The following is a 22,123-nucleotide window of genomic DNA, read 5'->3' on the forward strand; positions in this document are numbered from 1 at the left end:
AAAATATTATCTGAATGGTGACAGATTAGGAAAAGGGGAGGTGCAACGAGGCCTGGGTGTCATGGTACATCAGTCATTGAAGGTTGGCATGCAGGTACAGCAGGCGGTTAAGAAAGCAAATGGCATGTTAGCCTTCATAGCGAGGCGATTTGAGTACAGGGGCAGGGAGGTGTTACTACAGTTGTACAGGGCCTTGGTGAGGCCACATCTGGAGTATTGTGCACAGTTTTGGTCTCCTAACTTGAGGAAGGACATTCTTGCTATTGAGGGAGTGCAGCGAAGGTTCACCAGACTGATTCCTGGGATGGCAGGACTGACATATCAAGAAAGACTGGATCAACTGGGCTTGTATTCACTGGAGTTCAGAAGAATGAGAGGGGACCTCATAAAATGTTTAAAATTCTGACGGGTTTAGACAGGTTAGATGCAGGGAGAATGTTCCCAATGTTGGGGAAGTCCAGAACCAGGGGTCACAGTCTAAGGATAAGGGGTAAGCCATTTAGGACTGAGATGAGGAGAAACTTCTTCACCCAGAGAGTGGTGAACCTGTGGAATTCTCTACCACAGAAAGTTGTTGAGGCCAATTCACTAAATATATTCAAAAAGGAGTTAGATGTAGTCCTTACTACTAGGGGGATCAAAGGGTATGGCGAGAAAGCAGGAATGGTACTGAAGTTACATGTTCAGCCATGAACTCATTGAATGGCAGTGCAGGCTCGAAGGGCCGAATGGCCTACTCCTGCATCTATTTTCTATGTCTATTTCTATGTCTATGTCTACTCACACCAACTTACCTTACACTTCCATCTATCCCTCTCTATCTACATTATCACTTCCCCATCTCATTAGCAACCCCTCACACTCACCCTCAACCTAGTCCAATCATACCAACTAATAACACACAAGGGTAGGGACTTGGGTCTTTTAGCCTATGTTCATGTGGAGTTTCTGCTAATGTGTTGTCAAACATTGAAATCTTTATTTTCAACACTTTGCGTTCTTGGACAGATTTGTGTGCACCTTTGTGAGTTGCAGTGAATGATGAGTCATAAGGGTACCCCTCCCCCATCCCCCGCCCTGCAATGGTGATGAGTGTGAAAGGAATGGCCTGGGCATTGTAGGGATGCTTCATGATGTTGGTGTTGATTGGTGCCAACCTGGCACATCATGTGGCAGCGAGGGTGTACATTGTCAAGTGAAGTAAATCTGGCCATGGTGAGGCCATCCCTGGCATCCCAGGCATCAATGTCGTTGGGTGCTGATGCCCTGTGTCCTGGGTCACGGAATGCAGGGAGCTTCTCTTCCCTTCCAATGGGCAGAAGAGACCTCCCCAGGAGACCATTGCAGCCTGGTTACACATTGCACAGGAGGACACTGTTATGTCTTGGATAAAGAGTCAGACTAGATACTCCAAGCTCAAAGTAAGTGTGACCGTAGTCCTTTATTACAGATCTCCGAGTGCCTCTCCAGCCTGTGAGGCCTCCTTATATACAGGTGCTCTCAAGGGATCCCACAATCCCTTGGGATTCCAGGGATAAGCCCTCTGGTGGTTAGACATGGTAATTACAGGTTTACCTACTTACGGAGAAGGTTGATGTTGTTGGTGCTGCTGGTGTGCCTGATAATGCTGGTGTTGCGACTGATCATGTTGGGATTCTGAGGACCAAGATGAGATTTTTTCAAGAGCACCGATTCTGATGGAATAGATGGCAGGTGAGGTTGCGATGATAGAAGTGATCTGTCAATGGTGAGAGAGGTTGCTCCAATGAGGTGACACTGGATAAAGAGTTTGCTCCAAACACGTGCAAGCTGCATAAACTCAAATGCAGTAAGCAACAGCTTTTAACCTTGGAAAGTGAACATCTATGAAATAGGACCTTTTATAGACCATTTGCAGCTGTCAAGTTGAGAAATCATCCCATGCTGACACCCGACCTCCTTACCTGACATGATCCCCGAGCAGTGGGGAAGCCATTGGCGAACTCTTAAAATCTAAAGGTGAGCTTAAAATAGTGTTAAAGTAACAGTTAATAATCTCTTAATAATCTACATTGCCTCCCCCCACCGTTTGCTGTCAATATGTTCAGCGCTGACAGACCTGACACCTGGGAGACTAGCGTGGACAGACTCAATCCACTGTCAATCATTTCAAATTTCTCAGGTCACCCATTTCCAATCCCGTCCTCTTAACGCCGTAAAATTCCGGCCAATGTCACTCCCCCTTACCCACCATAAGAACATAAGGATGTAGGAAATAGGAGCAGGAGGCCACCAAAGCTACATTGCCCACTTAATGTGCTAAAATGCCCAAGTGCCACCAGAAAAATTATTCACAATTAAACAATGGGCATACTGTCAGCAGTGGAACAGTGGGGATAACTATTTTGTGCTGGCAGTAGGCCTAGTCCATCTGTTAACTGCAAAACTAGCTTTCTGTTGACTGAAAAGCATACTTTTCTCGTTCCGCTGAGGGAGATTTAGTTTCAGTTATAGCCTCATTTCTCCTGAAGGCAGTGACTCAGGCTGGGCTGCCACAAGCACCAGCAATCCTCCCAATACCTCACCCAGTAGCCGAGATAGTGAGTGTAAGCAAGCAATTCAATCATAGGCAGGGCAGCTGAGTTCACTGTTATCCTCCTCGCCAAAACCCACACACACTTTGCAGCAATATGACTGGATAGTGTTCAGAAGCGGAAATTGTGGCTGATTTTATTCCCCTCCCTATTGGAGGGACACTGGGACGAGGTGTACCATCAATTCCGCCTGGGTGAAAAGCCAAAGCCCATAAGCACAACTCCAATAAGGTTTAAAAAGAGGAGAAAATATGAATTAAAATTAGTAATAGTTAGGTGATGCCAAGCTTAACGTTAAAATGTTGAAACTAATTTTAGATTTAGGTAACTAATTAGAGTTTTGAGTTTATTCCATATGAATTATGTTAAATTGCTTTCTTTTGTGCTTATTTCGGATGAGACGTTAAACCAAGAACGTCTGCTCCCTATGACGGACGTAAAAGATCCAAGAAGAGCGGAGGAGTTAACCCCAGTGTTCTGACCAATATTTATCCTTCAACCAACATCACTAAAATATAGAGTATCTGGTTATTATCACATTGCTGTTTGTGGGATTTTGCTGTGCGCAAAATAGCTGCCGCGTTTTCTACATTACCACAGTGACTACATTTCAAAGCTATTTCATTGGCTGTAAAGTGCTTTGGGATATCCTGAGGGCATGAAAGACAATATATTAATGCAAGTCTTTCTTTAGTAAAATGTTCAATGCAGTAAATTAAACTGCTAAGATTGCATTTATTATTTCAATTGGTTTTGCTTAACAAATTAAAAAAATAGCTTTATGATTTTAATCAGATATTTATTTTTTTAAAAACCTTCTAAAACTGTTATATAATTCTGTATCAAGGGCACTTCTTCACCAGAGCCTTATCCAACATTCCGAAGAATGAAGAGGAGGATTTGAGTATCTGCAAGGATGATCTCATCATGGTCAAAGATATTGGGAACGATTTAAAATGGGAAGCAATTGAACTTTCAACCAATGAAAAGGGTCTCATTCCGGTATCTGCTCCACAGGCTCTTCTCTACCCATTTTGCCAGTACGGATAAAAAAATACTTCCCATTTGTACAGTTTCTGTGGAAAATTATGAAACCTTTTATAAATCACATCACTAATTTTGATTTTTCTGCCTGTTTTATATATAGAGGTTGCAAAACTGATTTTCTGTAAAAATGTGATGATGGTCTGAAATAGATTTAGAGAAATAGGCAGACACAAGGAACGTTGGCTGACTCGCAATATGCTGAGAATGAATAAAAAAACAGTGAATTTCTACAGGGCCCTCCCGCTTGCCCGCCCTAACTTCGGATTATGATGGTTGAGTGGGAAACCCCCATGGAAATCCACCCCCACAAGCCAGTTTTGCTTTGATGCCAAAATGTAACTGCAAAATTCAAATTGAAAATATATAAATTATTATGTATATCTTTCTTTGCATCACAGAAGAATGTATATTCTCCCCTGTAATATATGATGGATGCAGTTTCGTCAACGTGTTTGGTATAATTTTAAAATATATATTTTCGCAATATTGCAAAATCAGCCTCTAAATTAAGAAGAAATAAAACAACATAGTATTCAAAGTCATGTTTTGAAAAGGCTGAAACTTAAAAAAAACATCTGTTATGATCTTACTCTTATTTATATAACTAATATTGTTTTACTCATGAGTTGCTGATTAGTTACAATATGGTGGGATTCATTCATAGGTGGTTCCTTAAGATCAGAGCAGGAAATTTTAGTGGATATAAGGAAGCTAAACAGCACCAGTTCCCCCATTCGGTTGGTAAGTAAAATAATTATATATTATTCTTGCAGTAGGTTCTCAGTTCTCTGATTTTATAAATGGGGCGGAGGGAGGATTAATTTTGTGCTCATCGAATTTAGGATGTTGGTACTTGGGAGTGGAACACTTTTTTCTATTTTCTGCACTCCATGTCAGCATAAAATGCCTTTTGATTAAATATAGAACAGCCAGCTACAGAATAAACAATGTGCCTTAGCCCGAAATTGTCCACTTTTACCCATCATTATGGCCTCTCACGGTGAGACAGTAATTATCAGCCAAATTTGACTTATGTGGGTACACTTTAAATCACCCTCCCGGCAGAAAGCGGACGTAAGGGCAGTTATAATGGAGCAGGGGACTTACCCACTGACTTCGTACCCTCAATTTAGCTGACTACAATTTTAAATTGCAAGAGGAAAGGACACCAACCCGAAGCCGGCGGGATCCTGTAAATATGATATCATTGAGATGCAACTGTAGTATTAACCTGTAGCGTGAGCTGGGAAAGAGTGGTGCCTTCCCTGCCAGGCCAAATCCGCCGGGAGCTGGATTGAGATTGAGTTTCTTTAAATTTGTTTAAGTTTCCTTGTGGGTCACCAGGAGCACGAGTGCTCTTCCAGGCCCCACCAGGAAACCTTGGGTCTTCCCTGCCCCAGGTGTCACCTCACCTTATGCCAAACCCACCCCCAATCAACCAACCTTAGTGCCGCAGACCATTTCCGCAGGTCACATAAGCCCACTCCCACCAGCTGGCCAGGTCGTGGGCTCAATCAGGTTCGGCAAAAGACCAATCGGCTCCATGTAGTCAAAGCACAGCAATTAACATTGTCTGAGCCTCACTTTGTTTTCAACTTATGGGTGCGAGTGCGCTTTGGACCTCTCCCATACAGCAATCATGCTTCCAGTTGAAATTGATTCCATGGTCTCATGTCTATTGGATTCAGAATATCAAAACTCATTTCAGATAAGACTCCCACCAACAACCCCCTCCCCACCCCACCATCTTGAAGGGTGAGTTAGGTTAAAATTACCCCAAGGTGTCAGATGCAAAAGGATATTATACCGTGTAGTCCCCTTTTATTTCTAATTTCTGCCTCCCCTATCAGCTGTATATAATAATGACAACATTGGGGGAGGGAGTAGACATTAGAACCTAATGACAACTGATGTAGGATTTTACCTAAGTCATATTCATGGATTGTTTGTTAGTCAGCAACTTACTAAAGTTCATTGTTTCATGGTTTTCATTGTATTTATTTCATTCATATTCCGCCGTTTTTCTGGGGTTTGTGTGGCTCTTCCATCGAAGGTGCGATGTACGGGCGAGAATCCTGTGGAATGTCAGCCCCTGTATGTTTGTTTAGAAGATAATTACTGAATCCAAGTGCTTTTTTTAAAACAAATAGTTGATTCTTTAAAAAAAGCATTGTCTTCATGAGGAAGCATGTGGTAAACTTCTTAGTTTGGGAAGAGAGGAATTTGCAGACTTGCAAGTGACACACTTATACATTTTAGCATAGCTTATATCATGTGTTTCTGTAATAATGAAGGAGCATGTTCATGGAGACGACGCTTCTTTAAGCCAGATGACATTTAAGGTGAGATGACCAGGAGAAGTTCCACCATACTTCATACTCTTTGTCACTTACAATTAACCTCTGCCTTTTAGGTACAGGTACCTGTGTTGCAACTATGGATTACAAAGAGGGTGAGGTGGATGAATTGCGTTTCAATGAAGGAGAAAAGATTCAGATAATTGGCTTCCTTCTTTCTAACCTGCAATGGTTTTTGGGAAAGTCTTTAACTACTGGAGAAACTGGGTTTGTCCAAATAAGGCATGTGGAGCCTGATAAATTCAAAGCACTGTGAGTAAAGAGCTTCTGATTTTAAACGGCATAAAAATGTCAGTTATTCAATTAAGATCCATTGTTGCAGTCATAGAATTATGCTTATAGGGCTGATATTATGAATACATACCAGTGGTGGAGAGCTATGCCGACTGAATGCACAGATCAGGAAATCATGAGTAGCATGCTTGCGATTTCCCAATATGCGCGGCCTGACGTGTGAGTGAAGCTGCCCCCAGGCTCATACATCTCTAAAATTGGTCCTTCTGTACGTGTGAGTTTTAAAATTTTCACTTATATATTTTTTCTCCGTTTTCAATGTTATTTCCCCCTTTTGTTTTCTATCCTGCACAACTCAACTCAACTCCTTATTTGAGACATCGGGCAGGTGACTAGATTCTCGGACTCTCCCCATTGCCACTGTGTGATTGGTTCATTGACAGCCCCCTTATCTTCCATTCCTCCCTCTGAGGTCATCTCTGCTTGGCAGCTCCCTCTGATGGTACAAGCTCAGGTTACCAATGCTTGTTCTGCCCTCTCCATGTAGCAGCATGGTAGTACACCAACAGTCTGTTTCACTGAACTTGGCTGCATCTGTCTGCTGAAAGCGCGTATTAGCAATCAAAACAGAAGTGCTTTTTAAGGAAGAAATTTCCTTAAATTAACTTCTCAACCTAAATCTTGCAGGCAAACTCTTAAAACTGTGATAAACAATATTAATTATTCATGTTACACTATGTTTAAAATTGTTACCTTTTCCAATATGTGGAGCACACTTCATATTAAAGAAATTCATGATATTTTAATTAGCACCTGAGAGAAAGAGCAAAGGGTTATGCAAAGAAGTACAGATAGAGTTAATCGAATTTTGTGTGAAACATTTTTGGTCTTGAGCTGCTGAGGCCTTGGAAAGGTGTCAGGGAATGCAACCAGCTAAAGATAAAATGTCTAGGATGTTAAGGTTAAATAATCTGGAGGTTTGCTTAATTTATGTTTGGGAGAGGTTGGCACATTGAGAAACCTTCCCGAACCTTTCTTTAGGAGATTAAAATGGATTTTGGGGAATTCGCATTAGACCAAATCGTACCTGGTCTGTGACAGGATTGGGCTTTGTGGACTGAATGGACTCTACCATGTCCTAAGCAGAATAAAGCTGCATGTCTGACAACATTCTGTGCATGACAGATATCTGTCAGCTACAGAACAACAGATAGCGTAGGGTAGAGTTTAACTATCGGGTGGCTTACCAGCAGAGTGGACAGGCCATTCGTCTCATCCCTCGAGCAGGAGCGCTCAGCCTATTTCAAGGACTAGGCCTCGTTAACCCCGAATGGGTCTCCCGCAGCAGATTGCTGGTTCCAGGCTGGTGCAGTATCCTGGCCAGCAGTGAGATAGGCTCAGCGAGAGTGAATCGCAATTGTTGGGGATGGAGGGAGTAGCAGCACGCGACATTATTCTTGGGGAGCCTGAAGAAACACTCCTTTTTAAGGCCCCAGAAAAATAATATTAACACTTACCTTTTCGGGTCTCTTCCTCTTGCCTGTGAGGTTCTGCTGAGCTGGGCATCCATGGGTCACGCTCCACCCAGTAGGCGTGAATATGATGTTGGGGTCCTACCTACGCCATAGGACCTTGCTTTGCAGAGATTAATAAGGCTCCCACCTGATTTAGGCAGGTGCTTGGAGCACCCAGTGGAAGGCCCTGGTTAAAATGGCAGTGAAGCAGGAATGGGGCAGTAAGTTGACGACCTCGATTTTAACTTCAGTATCACCCCATTTCCAGGGAGGTAATTAATCTATTTCTTTGCATTCCAAAGTAATGCTATGTGAAGCACTTTTGGGCATTTCTGAATGATGTGATATGGCGAGGTAGATTTCCATTTTAGCATTCCTAGTGCAGAGCTTCATACATCTGGAGCTCACATGGAGAGTTAAGCAGTGTCTTCCATCCATAGATAACATTTACTCAGATTATAAATACCAGTTTTTATCTTTTTTTAATTTGTTGGGTAGTTTGATGCTTATTGCTTTATAGAAATTGAGACATTGCTGAATTGCTGTTAAATGTTGATGAACTGCCAATGCAGTTAAAATCTAACTTCTAATTTACAGAGAAACCCATCTCCTGTTCTTAAGTGATGAAGAAAAATCATCTTTGTTCACATTCAAAAAACCTGATGAACAACATTGCATCAATCTCCTGAACAAGCTTTCCCAAACTGACATCAGCACTGTTTATCGTTTAGGTGTGTTTTCGCTAATTTTTTTAAGTGATTAACTTTCCATTTTTTATCCCTCCAGTCTTTTCCTCTTCTCTCCTGAAAATGCTGATTGACACTGGGATATGGTTCCACAAGTGCTGGTTATCCTGCAGGACCCTGTTGGCTATTATTCATATGTGAGCTGAGACAGTGAGTGTTAGCAGGCTATATGACTGGGAGGGTGTAACAGCTAAGCCCAATCCGATAGTTGAGGGATGGGTTTCCGTGTAGACAACTGAACCATCTCCAATGAGTGCCTCCACCAGGTAGCTTGGAACCTGCTGTGTGGAGGACTAGTGGAAGTGACCTGCTATTCTGTGGGTCAGCACTCTGTTATAACCAGAATCTATTAGTTAACAATTCTAAGGCCGATTTTCTAAATATATAGCAGTGAGTCTTTCCTGCTGGCCAAGCACACGACTAATCATGGGTGTATTGCCTGTGTTTCCCGATATACACGGCTGATGGACCAAATTCCCCTCCAGCAGTGCATATTCTGAAAATCTTGATTCAAAGCTCTAATGCCCACACAGTTATAAAGAGGAGCAGGCACACTTCTTAAAATAGCTTGATTTTCTATTATTAATGAGGTAATAAGCTACCAGTGGTGTAAAGTTTATTGTTTACATTTGGAGTTGCCCCTGATATGTATATGATCCCATCCCATAATTTGGGACATGGTCTGCGCCTTCTTACATCAGCAGACTTGGGGCCTGCTACGCCACACATCTGGCATGGCAGCCCAATTGGAATTTCGGCCCCATTGTGTTCTACTCTCTGTTTAGTTCTCACAACACCAAGCAGCTTCTCAACTCAGATAGAGGCCAGGGGGGCGAAATTTCCCTCCGCCCCAAACGGGCCGGATAATTCAAATTAAATTAAGATTCTCCGCCCGAATCCATGGGGCAGAGAATAGAGGGAAATTGTCCTCTTTTGATGGTTTTATTCTTAACGGCGATGTTTGAGGGCAGAAGTGCTTTTGGGGCGGAAAGCGGGCGGTGTCATGAACACCGCTCTGAGCATATCAGTGCGATGCTTATGACATCACAACAACCCTCCCCTTCACTGAAATGGGAGGACCATTCTGAGCTCTGCAGTCACTTTAGTGGCGCCCACTTGGCCACCAGGGAGGGCTTCAGCCGGGCCAGGAGGGGGTGCCGGGCTGTCTGTTGATGGCCTGGCCAAACCCATGGTCGCCATTGTCAGGCCGACTTCAGAGTCAGCTGATAATAAAAAAAAATGGCAGCCACGGTGGTGCATCCTCCCCTTTAAGGGCGGATGCACTGCCCAGCCACTGGCAGCTTCCCACTGGAAAAAACTGTCGGGGCACCGAGCGGCGGCGGCTTTACTCCCGAGGGGCAATTTCCCTCACAGGGTGGTAAGGGGTCGCCGCCGGGCGGTAAGGGGTCAGTGCGTACCCGACAGACGGGAATATGGGGCATGCCGGAAACCCGTTTCTGCCGCCCCCGACCCGGGGGGCAATTTCTGATGGGCCGGCCCATCTCCTGCCCCTGGTCGGAATGGCCTTACCGCCCTTAAAGAGGAGGGCAATTTTGGTCCCCTGGTGTCCTGTTTTGAGGCCTCTGATATTGCCTCCAAATTCAATTCCAGTTTTTAATAAGGTACCCAATCTCCATTCTGTATTCAGAACTCACTAAACTTACCACATGATTGCTACAATAGAAACTTGTCACAATGTTTTAAAAAATTGTCAGCTGGATTTAACACTCTTGTAATGATGCCTGTTCTCACATTGCATATAAGTATTGACAGTTATTGTTTGTGCTTTTATGTCAGGAAATGAATAACTTATGATTGGTGAATATATGTAAAAGTAATCAACATCTTGTCGCGTGGTGCTGCTTTTCCTAGAGTTTCACCATAATGCTTACTACAAGAATTATTTTTAATCGCATGATGGGGACAACAAAATGGTCGACACTACACATAAAGGACCAGAACAGTAGCTCAACATTTTGTTAAATCATTGTACATTACATAAAAAGGATGGTTGAGAATAATTTAAACCTTTAAAAAGAACTGCAGGATTTTGATAATGTTAATTAAGCTCTTGAGATTTTTGCACCCCTCGTGCCATCCAGTGATGGTGCCACAGTCTTGTAACACACTGCTAAGCATCTAATATACTGGATGTAATTACATTGATATTGATGCATTTTGTGTTCCCGTGTCGATGTTTTTAATTGGAGACGCTGTAACAAGTTGCACTTCCTTTAATAACTTATAGGTAATGAATTATTGAGATACCTGTTTCTCCAGGTTAGAATTTTATATGATGAAATAACAATATTACAAAGTCCCAACATTTCCACAACTCCATAGCTGCTGAAAGCTAAAGTCGATCAAATGTGGCAATTGGTTTAGTGCATTATCATCATAGGCAGTCCCTCGAAGTGAGGATGACTTGCTTCCATGCCAAAAAGGGATGAGTTCACAGGTGTTTCAATGAAGGACCTAATATTCCAGATCCAGAACTACATCGTGAAGGTTGGAAGATGCCTGTGCGTGGATTTTTTTAACGTGTGGTGGCTGTTGCACACCAGCCACCACATGAGCTTGACAGAACTAGGTCTTGGTCCAGTGGCAAGGATTACCCAAGACCAGCTCTGCTGCACAGACCAAGCGCGCGCACATATCGCAGTGTGGGCTGGCCCCTGCTGCCCCTGGGCCCTCGCCTCTTCTGGGCCCCGAACTCACGCCTCTCCTGGGCCCCGGTCACTTCCTTCTATGGACTCTTGCCACTCCTTCGCCCCTCCTGATGTGCCTGTCCGTACTGCAATCAGCGACCTGGCTTCGCAGCCTTCATCAAAAACATAAGTTAGAAAAAGCTCCTAGAACAATATACAGTAAATAGCTTTGCTCAGACTGCATTTAGTTGATAATTAGACTGTGTGGACTATAAACTGATATAATTAACTGAGCATCTTTCAAATTTATATTTCATACAGCATTTGCCATTTTGGTTATAGTGTGCTGTTTTTTTTCTGGTGAGAGCTTCCAAATTATCTATAAAAAGATAAGCCAGTATTCTCTATTTCTAAGAGTGTGAATATCTGTTGTTTCTAATGTAGATAAATGCACCTGGCCAGAGGTATTGTCAAAAAGTGAACCAGGTGAGTAAGAGTAATATCACGCATTTCAATGTACTCATCTCATTTTAAAAAATAGACTTGCACTGAAATATTCATGAAATATGCTGTTAATTATTTGAATTAATGAGAACTTTGCTTATATCAGAGATTTATGTGACTCAGCTTGAGAGTTTGAATGTTAGCAAAGTAATTGAAGATTTAATGGGTTCACTCCAGAGTAATTGGTAATGACCTCTTGATAACCATTTGGTTCGCATTATTTCTACAACTAATCAGCACATTCGAATGATGTGTAAAATTTGATTAACTTGATTTAAGCACTCTAACCTAAAAATTACTGTTAGTAATATTAATGGATAAACAATATATTTGTACAACATACCGCTGTCAACTGTATTAATGCCTGTGTTAAACCATTTATTTTAATTATGAATGTGTTCACGTGTCACCATCAGTAATTTCTGGATTCATAAATTTTGACTAATTTGTGAACATTTCTGAGACATTTATCTTTTGCTATTCTTCACTTATCTCCACAGAAGAATTTCTTCCTTCAAGTTTTGAAAAGCACCTCCCTTCTGGCCCAGCTGTACTAGCTCGTGGAGAGAACATTCCTGAGATTAGCTCTTCAAAATCCAAGGAATTAGTCCCAGAACCAGATCAACCCGATGAACCGAAGTTCTATGTAGACCTTAATCTTGGAGAGCTGGATGACTCTGAAGTCTTTGATCCCATACTATCATTCCTAAACCAAGAGGATTATGTAGCTCATTTTAAGCATTTCTATGATTTGCCCTTTTCCTTCATAGGCTCCACCTTATATGGGGTAACTGAAGAAAAAGAAGTGCTACAGTACTTGGAACTGGCAAGGGAGATGGCCAAAAGATACCACAGACATTGGGCTTATTGCAGAATCTGTTTCCTTTTAGGAAGACTTTGTGCTAAAAGGCTCAGGTTCTCGCAAGCCAGAATTTACTTTGAAGAAGCAATGACTGTAGTGCAAGGGACATTTTCCGACTTGTATCTGTTGACTGCTTTATATGTGAACCTGGCTTCTGTGTATTTGAAGCTAAAAATGAAAGAGAAATGTCATACCCTTGTGGAAAAGGCCGCAACTCTTCTTCTGTGCATCCCATGCCATGTCTTTAGTTCAGAGAATGAGTTAGCAATACTTAACATTATACTTAAAAAAGCAATGATCGCTGACGATTCTCACCTGGAGGCACGTGTCTGTTTTCTGATATCAAAACTTTTTCTAGAAATCGGAACATCTGAAGAGACTTTACCATTTGCTGAGCATTTGCAGTTTCTTTCCAACAATTTCAGTTCACAAAGCAAAATAGTCCCAGTGGATGTGCATTTAATTTTAAGCTCAATATACAACAAAAAGTGCTTACCACAGCTAGCGCTGGCAGCATTAAGATGTACTCAACCTAGTTCAACCAGCACAGTGTTTAGTTCTTTGCAGAAGGCGGATTTTGTTATTGAAACAATCTCAAAGTTTGGCACTCAAGGAATTTGCAATGGTGAAGTTCCTACACAAGCTGCATTTTACCTTCAAGAGGCTACAAATCTCTCATCCAGCACACGCAACATAAACATCCAGAGGGACTTGTACTTTGCTTTGGGCAATTTATACCGGCAATATGAGTCATATGAAAGGGCAATTGATTACATGACAAAGTCTGCAGAAATAGCAAAATACATCAGTGATGGCGGAGCTTTCAGAGTCTCTCTTTTTCTTGCTTGGTTGTACATTTTAAATAATCAGCCCGTTGTGGCATCAGAATTATTGAATTCCCTTCTAGAATCATCACTTGAGAGATACAGTCCTATACAGCGGGGAGTCGTTCATAACATGCTGGCAATATCTCTAAGAAAGAAAACCAGACTGAAGGAAGCTCTGGAAAACTGCCTTTGTGCAATAATGACTGCAGAAGAGACTGGAATAAAACGTAACCAAGCTATTGCTCATGCTAACTTTGGGTCTCTGACTCTGTGTTGTAAAGTTCTCACGCTGCCGGAACGCTACCTCAGGAAATCTTTAAATCTATATTTAGAAATGCAAGACTGCAGCTCAGAAGTGGATTGTGTGCAAGTCCTCCTCTGTTTAGGACAATACTACATAGACAGAGGCATGAGAAAAGATGGGAGACTGAACTATGAGCTCGCACTTCTTACTGCCATGAACACCAATAGTATTCATTGTAAGTATTATATCACACTTGAGTCAAATGTGTTGCACACAAGAATAATAGGTGCCCAGGAATTAGCAATGAGGCTTGTAACCTTTACATGCTTCAGGTAATACTTAAACCAGCAAGTGATTAAACAAAATCGAAAACACCAGATGTTAGTAAGATGAGGAGCAAGCTAGCTAAAAGGAGGAATTTGCCCAGAGGACTGTAGAGCAACATTGGTATGTTTTTAATAAAGAGATTGCAAAGGCACAGAATAAGTAAAAGAATGAAGAAATAAATAACTTGTATTTATGTGGCGTCTTTCATAGGATCATAGAAATTTACAGCATGGAGTTGTGTACAGACCTCCAAACAGTAGTAGTGATGTTGGGGAGGGCATCAAACAGGAAATTATGGGTGCATGCAATAAGGGTGCAGCAGTTAGAATGGGTGACTTTAATATGCACATAGATTGGGCTAACCAAACTGGAAGCAATACGGTGGAAGAGGATTTCCTGGAGTGCATAAGGGATGGTTTTCTTGACCAATATGTCGAGGAACCAACTAGGGGAGATACCATCTTAGACTGGGTGTTGTGTAATGAGAGAGGATTAATTAGCAATCTCGTTGTGCGAGGCCCCTTGGGGAAGAGTGACCATAATACGGTGGAATTCTGCATTAGGATGGAGAATGAAACAGTTAATTCAGAGACCATGGTCCAGAACTTAAAGAAGGGTAACTTTGAAGGTATGAGGCGTGAATTGGCTAGGATTGATTGGCGAATGATACTTGAGGGGTTGACTGTGGATGGGCAATGGCAGACATTTAGAGACTGCAATAATGAACTACAACAATTGTACATTTCTGTCTGGCATAAAAATAAAAAAGCGAAGGTGGCTCAACCGTGGCTATCAATGGAAATCAGAATAGTATTAAAGCCAAGGAAGTGGCATACAAATTGGCCAGAAATAGCAGCAAACCCGGAGACTGGGAGAAATTTAGAACTCAGCAGAGGAGGACAAAGGGTTTGATTAGGGCAGAGAAAATGGAGTACGAGAAGAAGCTTGCAGGGAACATTAAGATGGATTGTAAAAGTTTCGATAGATATGTAAAGAGAAAAAGGTTAGTAAAGACAAATGTAGGTCCCCTGCAATCAGAATCAGGGGAAGTCATAACGGGGAACAAAGAAATGGCGGACCAATTGAACAAGTACTTTGGTTCGGTATTCACTAAGGAGGACACTAACAACATTCCGGATATAAGAAGGGTCAGAGGGTCTAATGAGGAGGAGGAACTGAGGGAAATCCTTATTAGTTGGGAAATTGTGTTGGGGAAATTGATGGGATTGAAGGCCGATAAATCTCCAGGGCCTGATGGACTGCATCCCAGAGTACTTAAGGAGGTGGCCTTGGAAATAGCGGATGCATTGACAGTCATTTTCCAACATTCCATTGACTCTGGATCAGTTCCTATCGAGTGGAGGGTAGCCAATGTAACCCCACTTTTTAAAAAAGGAGGGAGAGAGAAAACAGAATTATAGACCGGTCAGCCTGACATCGGTTGTGGGTAAGATGATGGAATCAATTATTAAGGATGTCATAGCAGCGCATTTGGAAAGAGGTGACATGATAGGTCCAAGTCAGCATGGATTTGTGAAAGGGAAATCATACTTGACAAATCTTCTGGAATTTTTTGAGCATGTTTCCAGTAGAGTGGACAAGGGAGAACCAGTTGATGTGGTATATTTGGACTTTCAGAAGGCTTTCGACAAGGTTCCACACAAGTGATTAATGTGCAAAGTTAAAGCACATGGGATTGGGGGTAGTGTGCTGACATGGATTGAGAACTGGTTGTCAGACAGGAAGCAAAGAGTAGGAGTAAATGGGTACTTTTCAGAATGGCAGGCGGTGACTAGTGGGGTACCGCAAGGTTCTGTGCTGGGGCCCCAGCTGTTTACACTGTATATTAATGATTTAGACGAGGGGATTAAATGTAGTATCTCCAAATTTGCAGATGACACTAAGTTAGGTGACAGTGTGAGCTGCGAGGAGGATGCTATGAGGCTGCAGAGTGACTTGGATAGGTTAGGTGAGTGGGCAAATGCATGGCAGATGAAGTATAATGTGGATAAATGTGAGGTTGTCCACTTTGGTGGTAAAAACAGAGAGACAGACTATTATCTGAATGGTGACCGATTAGGAAAAGGGGAGGTGCAACGACCTGGGTGTCATGGTACATCAGTCATTGAAGGTTGGCATGCAGGTACAGCAGGCGGTTAAGAAAGCAAATGGCATGTTGGCCTTCATAGCGAGGGGATTTGAGTACAGGGGCAGGGAGGTGTTGCTACAGTTGTACAGGGCCTTGGTGAGGCCACACCTGGAGTATTGTGTACAGTTTTGGTCTCCTAACCTGAGGAAGGACATTCTTGTTATTGAGGGAGTACAGCGAACGTTCACCAGACTGATTCCCAGGATGGCGGGACTGACCTATCAAGAAAGACTGAATCAACTGGGCTTGTATTCACTGGAGTTCAGAAGAATGAGAGAGGACCTCATAGAAACGTTTAAAATTCTGATGGGTTTAAACAGGTTAGATGCAGGAAGAATGTTCACAATGTTGGGGAAGTCCAGAACGAGGGGTCACAGTCTAAGGATAAGGGGTAAGCCATTTAGGACCGAGATGAGGAGAAACTTCTTCACCCAGAGAGTGGTGAACCTGTGGAATTCTCTACCACAGAAAGTTGTTGAGGCCAATTCACTAAATATATTCAAAAAGGAGTTAGATGTAGTCCTTACTACTAGGGGGATCAAGGGGTATGGCAAGAAAGCAAGAATGGTGTACTGAAGTTGCATGTTCAGCCATGAACTCATTGAATGGCGGTGCAGGCTAGAAGGGCCGAATGGCCTACTCCTGCACCTATTTTCTATGTTTCCATGGAAGGAGGCCATTTCAGTCCATCGTGTCCACGCTGGCTGACCAAGAGCTATCCAGCCTAATCCCATTTTCTAGCTCTTGGTACATAGAACAGGGGGACACAAGTAAAGAACAAACATCAGGAAATTCACACTAAGTGATCAATTTAACTTGCAGATAATTGGTGATGGAATAGTAAACCCATTGAAGAAATGGTTAGATGCTACAATGGGAAATGGATGGCTGAGTTGAGATGGGCTGAATGGCCTCCCTTATTGATAATTACCTTGTAACATCTTGGGTCACGCAGTTACACAAGTCAGTCATTGCCAAACTGGAAAGAAATTATTAATTGTTTGGAATGCTAGTGACTACAAGTTTTATCCATACAACTTTCACAAGCTCAGGATGACCCAAAGGGCTTTACAGCCAATTAAGTATTTTGACGTATAGTCAATTAATATAATGTAGGAATTACATTAAAAAAAGAAGGAAAGAATAGCAGTTTCAGGATACCATGGATAAATAGAGGTTAGAAAACACACAAAATTGAAGCAGAGAGCCAATAAAGACAATAAAAATAATAATGAAAAAGTAAAGGAGAATATGAGAAAACAAGAATTTTTTTTTAGAAAGGGATAAGGCAAGCTAAGATGGAACATAGGAACAGGAGTAGGCCATCAAAAGAATTAGTAAAGTATTTTCTAGTATATCAATAAAAAGAGAATTGTTAAAAGTGAGCTGATCTGAGGGGAGTGGATTGCCAATTTGGAGATAATAATCAAAAAATGACAGAGATTTTAATAAGTACTACAAATTGGCCTTTACTAAAGATAAGGATATTGAAGAGGAGCTGAATCCTGAAGTGGTTGAAAGAGAGCGAGATAAGTGATATATCGGATAAAATTAAGTTATTTAGGCTAAAGGAAGAGAAAGCACCACGGTCCAAAAGGATATATCCTAAGATCCTAATGGAAATTAGGGAAGAAATAGGTCTAGATTTCAGGGCACTATTAAGTGTGGATATATACCAGAGGACAGAGGACCGGAAAGTGACCAAGTTTGCACCCATTTTTTTTTAAATGGAGACGGAGATAATCCAGGTAACTATAGGCCAGTTTGTTTAAAGTCTATGGTAGGAAAATGTTAGTCTTTAATTAAAGATGAAATTACCACATATCTAGATAAAGAGAAAAAACTTAGAACAGCCAGCATGGATTTCAAAGTGGTGATTGTGCATAATAAAACTTAAAGAATTCTTTGAGGAAGTAAATGGTAGATGGGGGAAATACAGCAGATGTAGTATACATGAATTTTCAAGAAAGCCTTTGACAAGGTACCACATGGAAGATTACTAAATAAGATTAAGAAGTGTGGAATTAGAAGATAGCAAACTGGATTAAAATCTGGTTAGAGAGAGAAACAGAGAGTAGGAGTTAAAGGCACCTATTCAGAGTGGTTGGGTGGGTAGTGGTATCTCTCAGGGTTCACTTCTGAGGCCACTTAATTTCACTGTGTATATCAATTATTTTTATATAGGCTTGGGAAGACATATGGAAATGATACCATCATAGAAGATGTTGTGTATCTGTAAAGCATGCACCCTCATGTTCCACCACCAGGGAGCGCATCCCCTGAAGTCCCAAGGGATCCCAGCATCCCTTGGGAGCACTGTTTCTAAGCCGGCCCCTAAGGCCTGTTCCTCACTCTGGAGTGTCTTATGAAAAGCTGAGGTCACTGTTACTTTAACCTCCCTGTGTGCAGCCTCATCTGTGTTAGGAACACAATAACTGGTGACGAGTATACAAATCCAACGCAAAGATGCAGCAAACTGTGGGCATCTTGGAAAAGTTCTCGGAGGGTGAGGACTGGGAAGCCTATGTCGAACGGCTAGACCAGTACTTTGTAGCCAACAAGCTGGATGGAGAAGGACGCGCTGCAAAAAGGAGAGCGGTCCCCCTCACAGTCTGCAGGGTACCGACCTACAGCCTCATGAAGAATCTTCTGGCTCCGGTGAAACCCACAGATAAGCCGTACGAGGAGCTGTGTACACGGTTCGGGAGCATCTTAACCCGAGGGAGAGCGTGCTGATGGCGAGGCATCGGTTCTACACGTGTCAGCGATCTGAAGGTCAGGAAGTGGCAAGCTACGCCGCCGAGCTAAGGTGACTTGCAGGACAATGTCAGTTTGATGGCTACCTGGAGCAGATGTTCAGAGACTTTTTTGTACTGGGCATTGGCCACAAGACCATCCTACGAAAATTTTTGATGTGGAGACACCGACCCTCAATAAGGCCATTGCGTTTATGTACACCAGTGATAACACCAAACAAATCTCTCAGCACACAAGTGCTAGCAATGTTCATAAATTAACTGGAACTGTGTTTGCGAGCAGAAATGTACAGGGCAGAAACCACGAGTCTGCAACCGCCAGCAGGCCTCAGGTGATCCAGATGGCTCAGAGTCCGCAACAAAGGATGAATGCAAGGCAATTCACACCTTGTTGGCATTGTGGAGGCTTCCATTCAGCCTATTCATGCTGCTTCAAAGGGTATGTTTGCAAGAGCTGTGGAACAATGGGGCTCCTCCAACGAGCTTGCAGACGAGCTGCAAACTCTATAAAACCTCCTAACCACCACATGGCAAGAGGAAGATCAGTCCATGGTGGATTAAAGCAATTTCGAGCCTCAGAAGCAGATGCTGAAGTGCGTGGGGTGCACACATTTTCAACGAAATGTCCACCTGTAATGCTAAATGTAAAATTGAATGGCTTACCCGTAGCCATGGAACTGGACACTGGCATTAGCTGCTAATCCACCATGAGTAAAAAGATGTTTGAGAGATTGTGGTGCAACAAGGCACTCAGACGAGCCCTGAGCCCCATCCACATAAAACTGAGAATGTACACCAAAGAGCTCATCACATTCCTGGGCAGCGCCATGGTCAAGGTCACCTACGAGGCCACGGTGCAGGAACTGCCACTCTGGATTGTCCCAGGCGATGGCCCCGCACTGCTTGGAAGGAGCTGGCTGGGCAAAATCCGCTGGAACTGGGATGACATCCGAGCGCTATCACATGTCGATGAGGCCTCGTATACCCAAGTTCTTAACAAATTTCCTTCCCTTTTTGAGCCAGGCATTGGAAACTTTTCCAGGGCGAAGGTGTGGATCCATTTGGTCCCAGATGCACGACCCATTCACCACAAGGCGCGAGTGGTACCTCACATGATGAGGGAGAGAGTGGAAATCGAGCTGGACAGGCTGCAACGCGAGAGCATCATCTCGGAATTCAGCGGAATTCAGCGAGTGGGCCAGCCCGATTGTTCCAGTATTCAAAAGTGATAGCACGGTCAGATTTGCAGCGATTATAAAGTAACTATTAATCGTTTCTCGCTAGAGGACCAATATCCACTACCTAAGGCAGACGACCTATTTGCGACGCTGGCAGGAGGCAAGATGTTCCCCAAGCTCGACCTGACTTCGGCCTACATGACGTAGGAGAGGAGTCTTCGAAGGGCCTCACCTGCATGAACATGCACAAGGGACTGATCATCTACAACAGATGCCCATTTGGAATTTGGTTGGCCGCAGCGATCTTCCAGAGAAACATGGAGAGCCTACTCAAGCTGGTACCACACACGGTGGTAGTTCAGGACGACATATTGGTCATGGGTCGGGACACCGTCGAGCACCTACAAAACCTGGAGGAGGTCCTCCAGTGACTGGATCGCGTAGGGCTGCGGCTGAAGAGGTCAAAATGCGTCTTCATGTAAACAGAAGTGGAGTTTTTGGGGAGCAAGATCGTGGCGGACGGCATTCGGCCCACAGACGCCAAGACAGAGGCTATCAGGAACGTGCCACAGAACGTCATGGAGCTGCGGTCGTTCCTGGGACTCCTCAACTATTTTGGAAACATCCTACCGGGGTTAAGCACCCTCTTAGAGCCCCTACATGTGTTACATAGAAACATAGAAAATAGGTGCAGGAGTAGGCCATTTGGCCCTTCGAGCCTGCATCGCCATTCAATAAGATCATGGCTGATCACTCCCTCAGTACCCCTTTCCTGCTTTCTCTCCATACCCCTTGATCCCCTTAGCTGTAAGGGTCATATCTAACTCCCTCTTGATGTGAATGTGTTATTGCGTAAAGGTGAGAACTGGGTATGGGGAAAAAAACAAGGAATTGCTTTTGAGAAAGCCAGAAACATTTTATGCTCCAACAAGCTGCTAGTATTGTATAACCCATGTAAAAGGCTTGTGCTAGCATGTAATGCGTCGTCGTACGGAGTCGGGTGTGTATTACAACAAGCTAATGTTGCGGGGAAGTTGCAACCTGCCTCCTATGCCTCCAGGAGCTTGTCTAAGGCCGAGACGGCCTACAGCATGATTGAGAAAGAGGCATTAGCATGTGTGTTCAGGGTAAAGAAAATGCATCAATTCCTGTTTGGCCTCAAATTTGAGCTGTTACCCGATCACAAGCCCCTCATATCCCTGTTCGCTGAAAACAAAGGGCTAAATACTAATGCCTCAGCCCCCATACAAAGGTGGGCACTCGCACTATCAGCGTATAACTATACCATCCGCCACAGGCCAGGCATTGAGAACTGTGCGGATGCTCTCAGTCGGCTACCATTGCCCACCACGGGGGTGGAAATGGCGCAGCCTGCAAACTTGTTGATGGTGGCGCAGCCCGCAGGCTTGTTGATGGTCATGGAAGCATTTGAAAATGATAGATCACCTGTCACGGCCCGCAAGATTAGGACTTGGACCAGCCAAGATCCTCTGCTGTCCTTAGTAAAAAAACTGTGTACTGCATGGGAGCTGGGCCAGCATCCCCGTTGAAATGCAAGAGCTAATCAAGCCATTCCAGCGGCGAAAGGACGAGCTGTCCATTCAGGCAGACTGCCTGTTGTCGGGTAACTGCGTAGTGCTACCCAAAAAGTGCAGGGAGACATTCATCTCGGATCTCCACAGCACACACCTGGATATAGTAATGATGAAAGCGATAGCCAGATCCCACGTGTATCCCGGTATCGACTCTGATTTAGAGTCCTGTATCCGGCAATTCAGCGTGTGTGCTTGGTTGAGCAATGCGACCAGAGAGGCACCATTAAGTTTGTGGTCCTGGTCCTCCAGACCATGGTCGAGGATCCATGTCGACTATGCGGGCCCGTTTCTTGGTAAAATGCTCCTGGTGGTGGTGGATGCTTTTTCAAAATGGATTGAATGTGAAATAATGTCAGGAAGCACCGCCACCACCACCATTGAAAGCCTGAGGGCCATGTTTGTCACCCACGGCCTGCCTGACATACTGGTCAGTGACAACGGGCCATGTTTCACGAGTGCCGAATTTAAAGAATTCATGACCCGCAATGGGCAGGCAGAGCGGGCAGTACAAACCATCAAACAGAACCTTAAATGAGTCACAGAAGACTCACTCCAAACCCGC

General features: G+C 43.4%; 1 protein-coding gene across 4 annotated transcripts in view; it reads left to right on the top strand.

The window, feature by feature from the left end:
- sh3tc2 (SH3 domain and tetratricopeptide repeats 2) overlaps nt 1-22,123 on the top strand; it is a 114,942-nt gene that overhangs the window by 59,527 nt on the left and 33,292 nt on the right. For all 4 annotated transcript variants that reach the window (XM_070878429.1, XM_070878432.1, XM_070878433.1 and 1 more), the window contains 6 exons: nt 3,421-3,613; nt 4,285-4,361; nt 6,034-6,229; nt 8,323-8,456; nt 11,564-11,605; nt 12,124-13,791. In XM_070878429.1, coding sequence (XP_070734530.1) covers nt 3,421-3,613; nt 4,285-4,361; nt 6,034-6,229; nt 8,323-8,456; nt 11,564-11,605; nt 12,124-13,791 — 2,310 coding nt within the window. The remainder of the gene's footprint in view (nt 1-3,420; nt 3,614-4,284; nt 4,362-6,033; nt 6,230-8,322; nt 8,457-11,563; nt 11,606-12,123; nt 13,792-22,123) is intronic.

This window comes from Pristiophorus japonicus, chromosome 4 (genome assembly GCF_044704955.1).
Source record: "Pristiophorus japonicus isolate sPriJap1 chromosome 4, sPriJap1.hap1, whole genome shotgun sequence".
Lineage (NCBI taxonomy): Eukaryota > Metazoa > Chordata > Chondrichthyes > Pristiophoridae > Pristiophorus > Pristiophorus japonicus.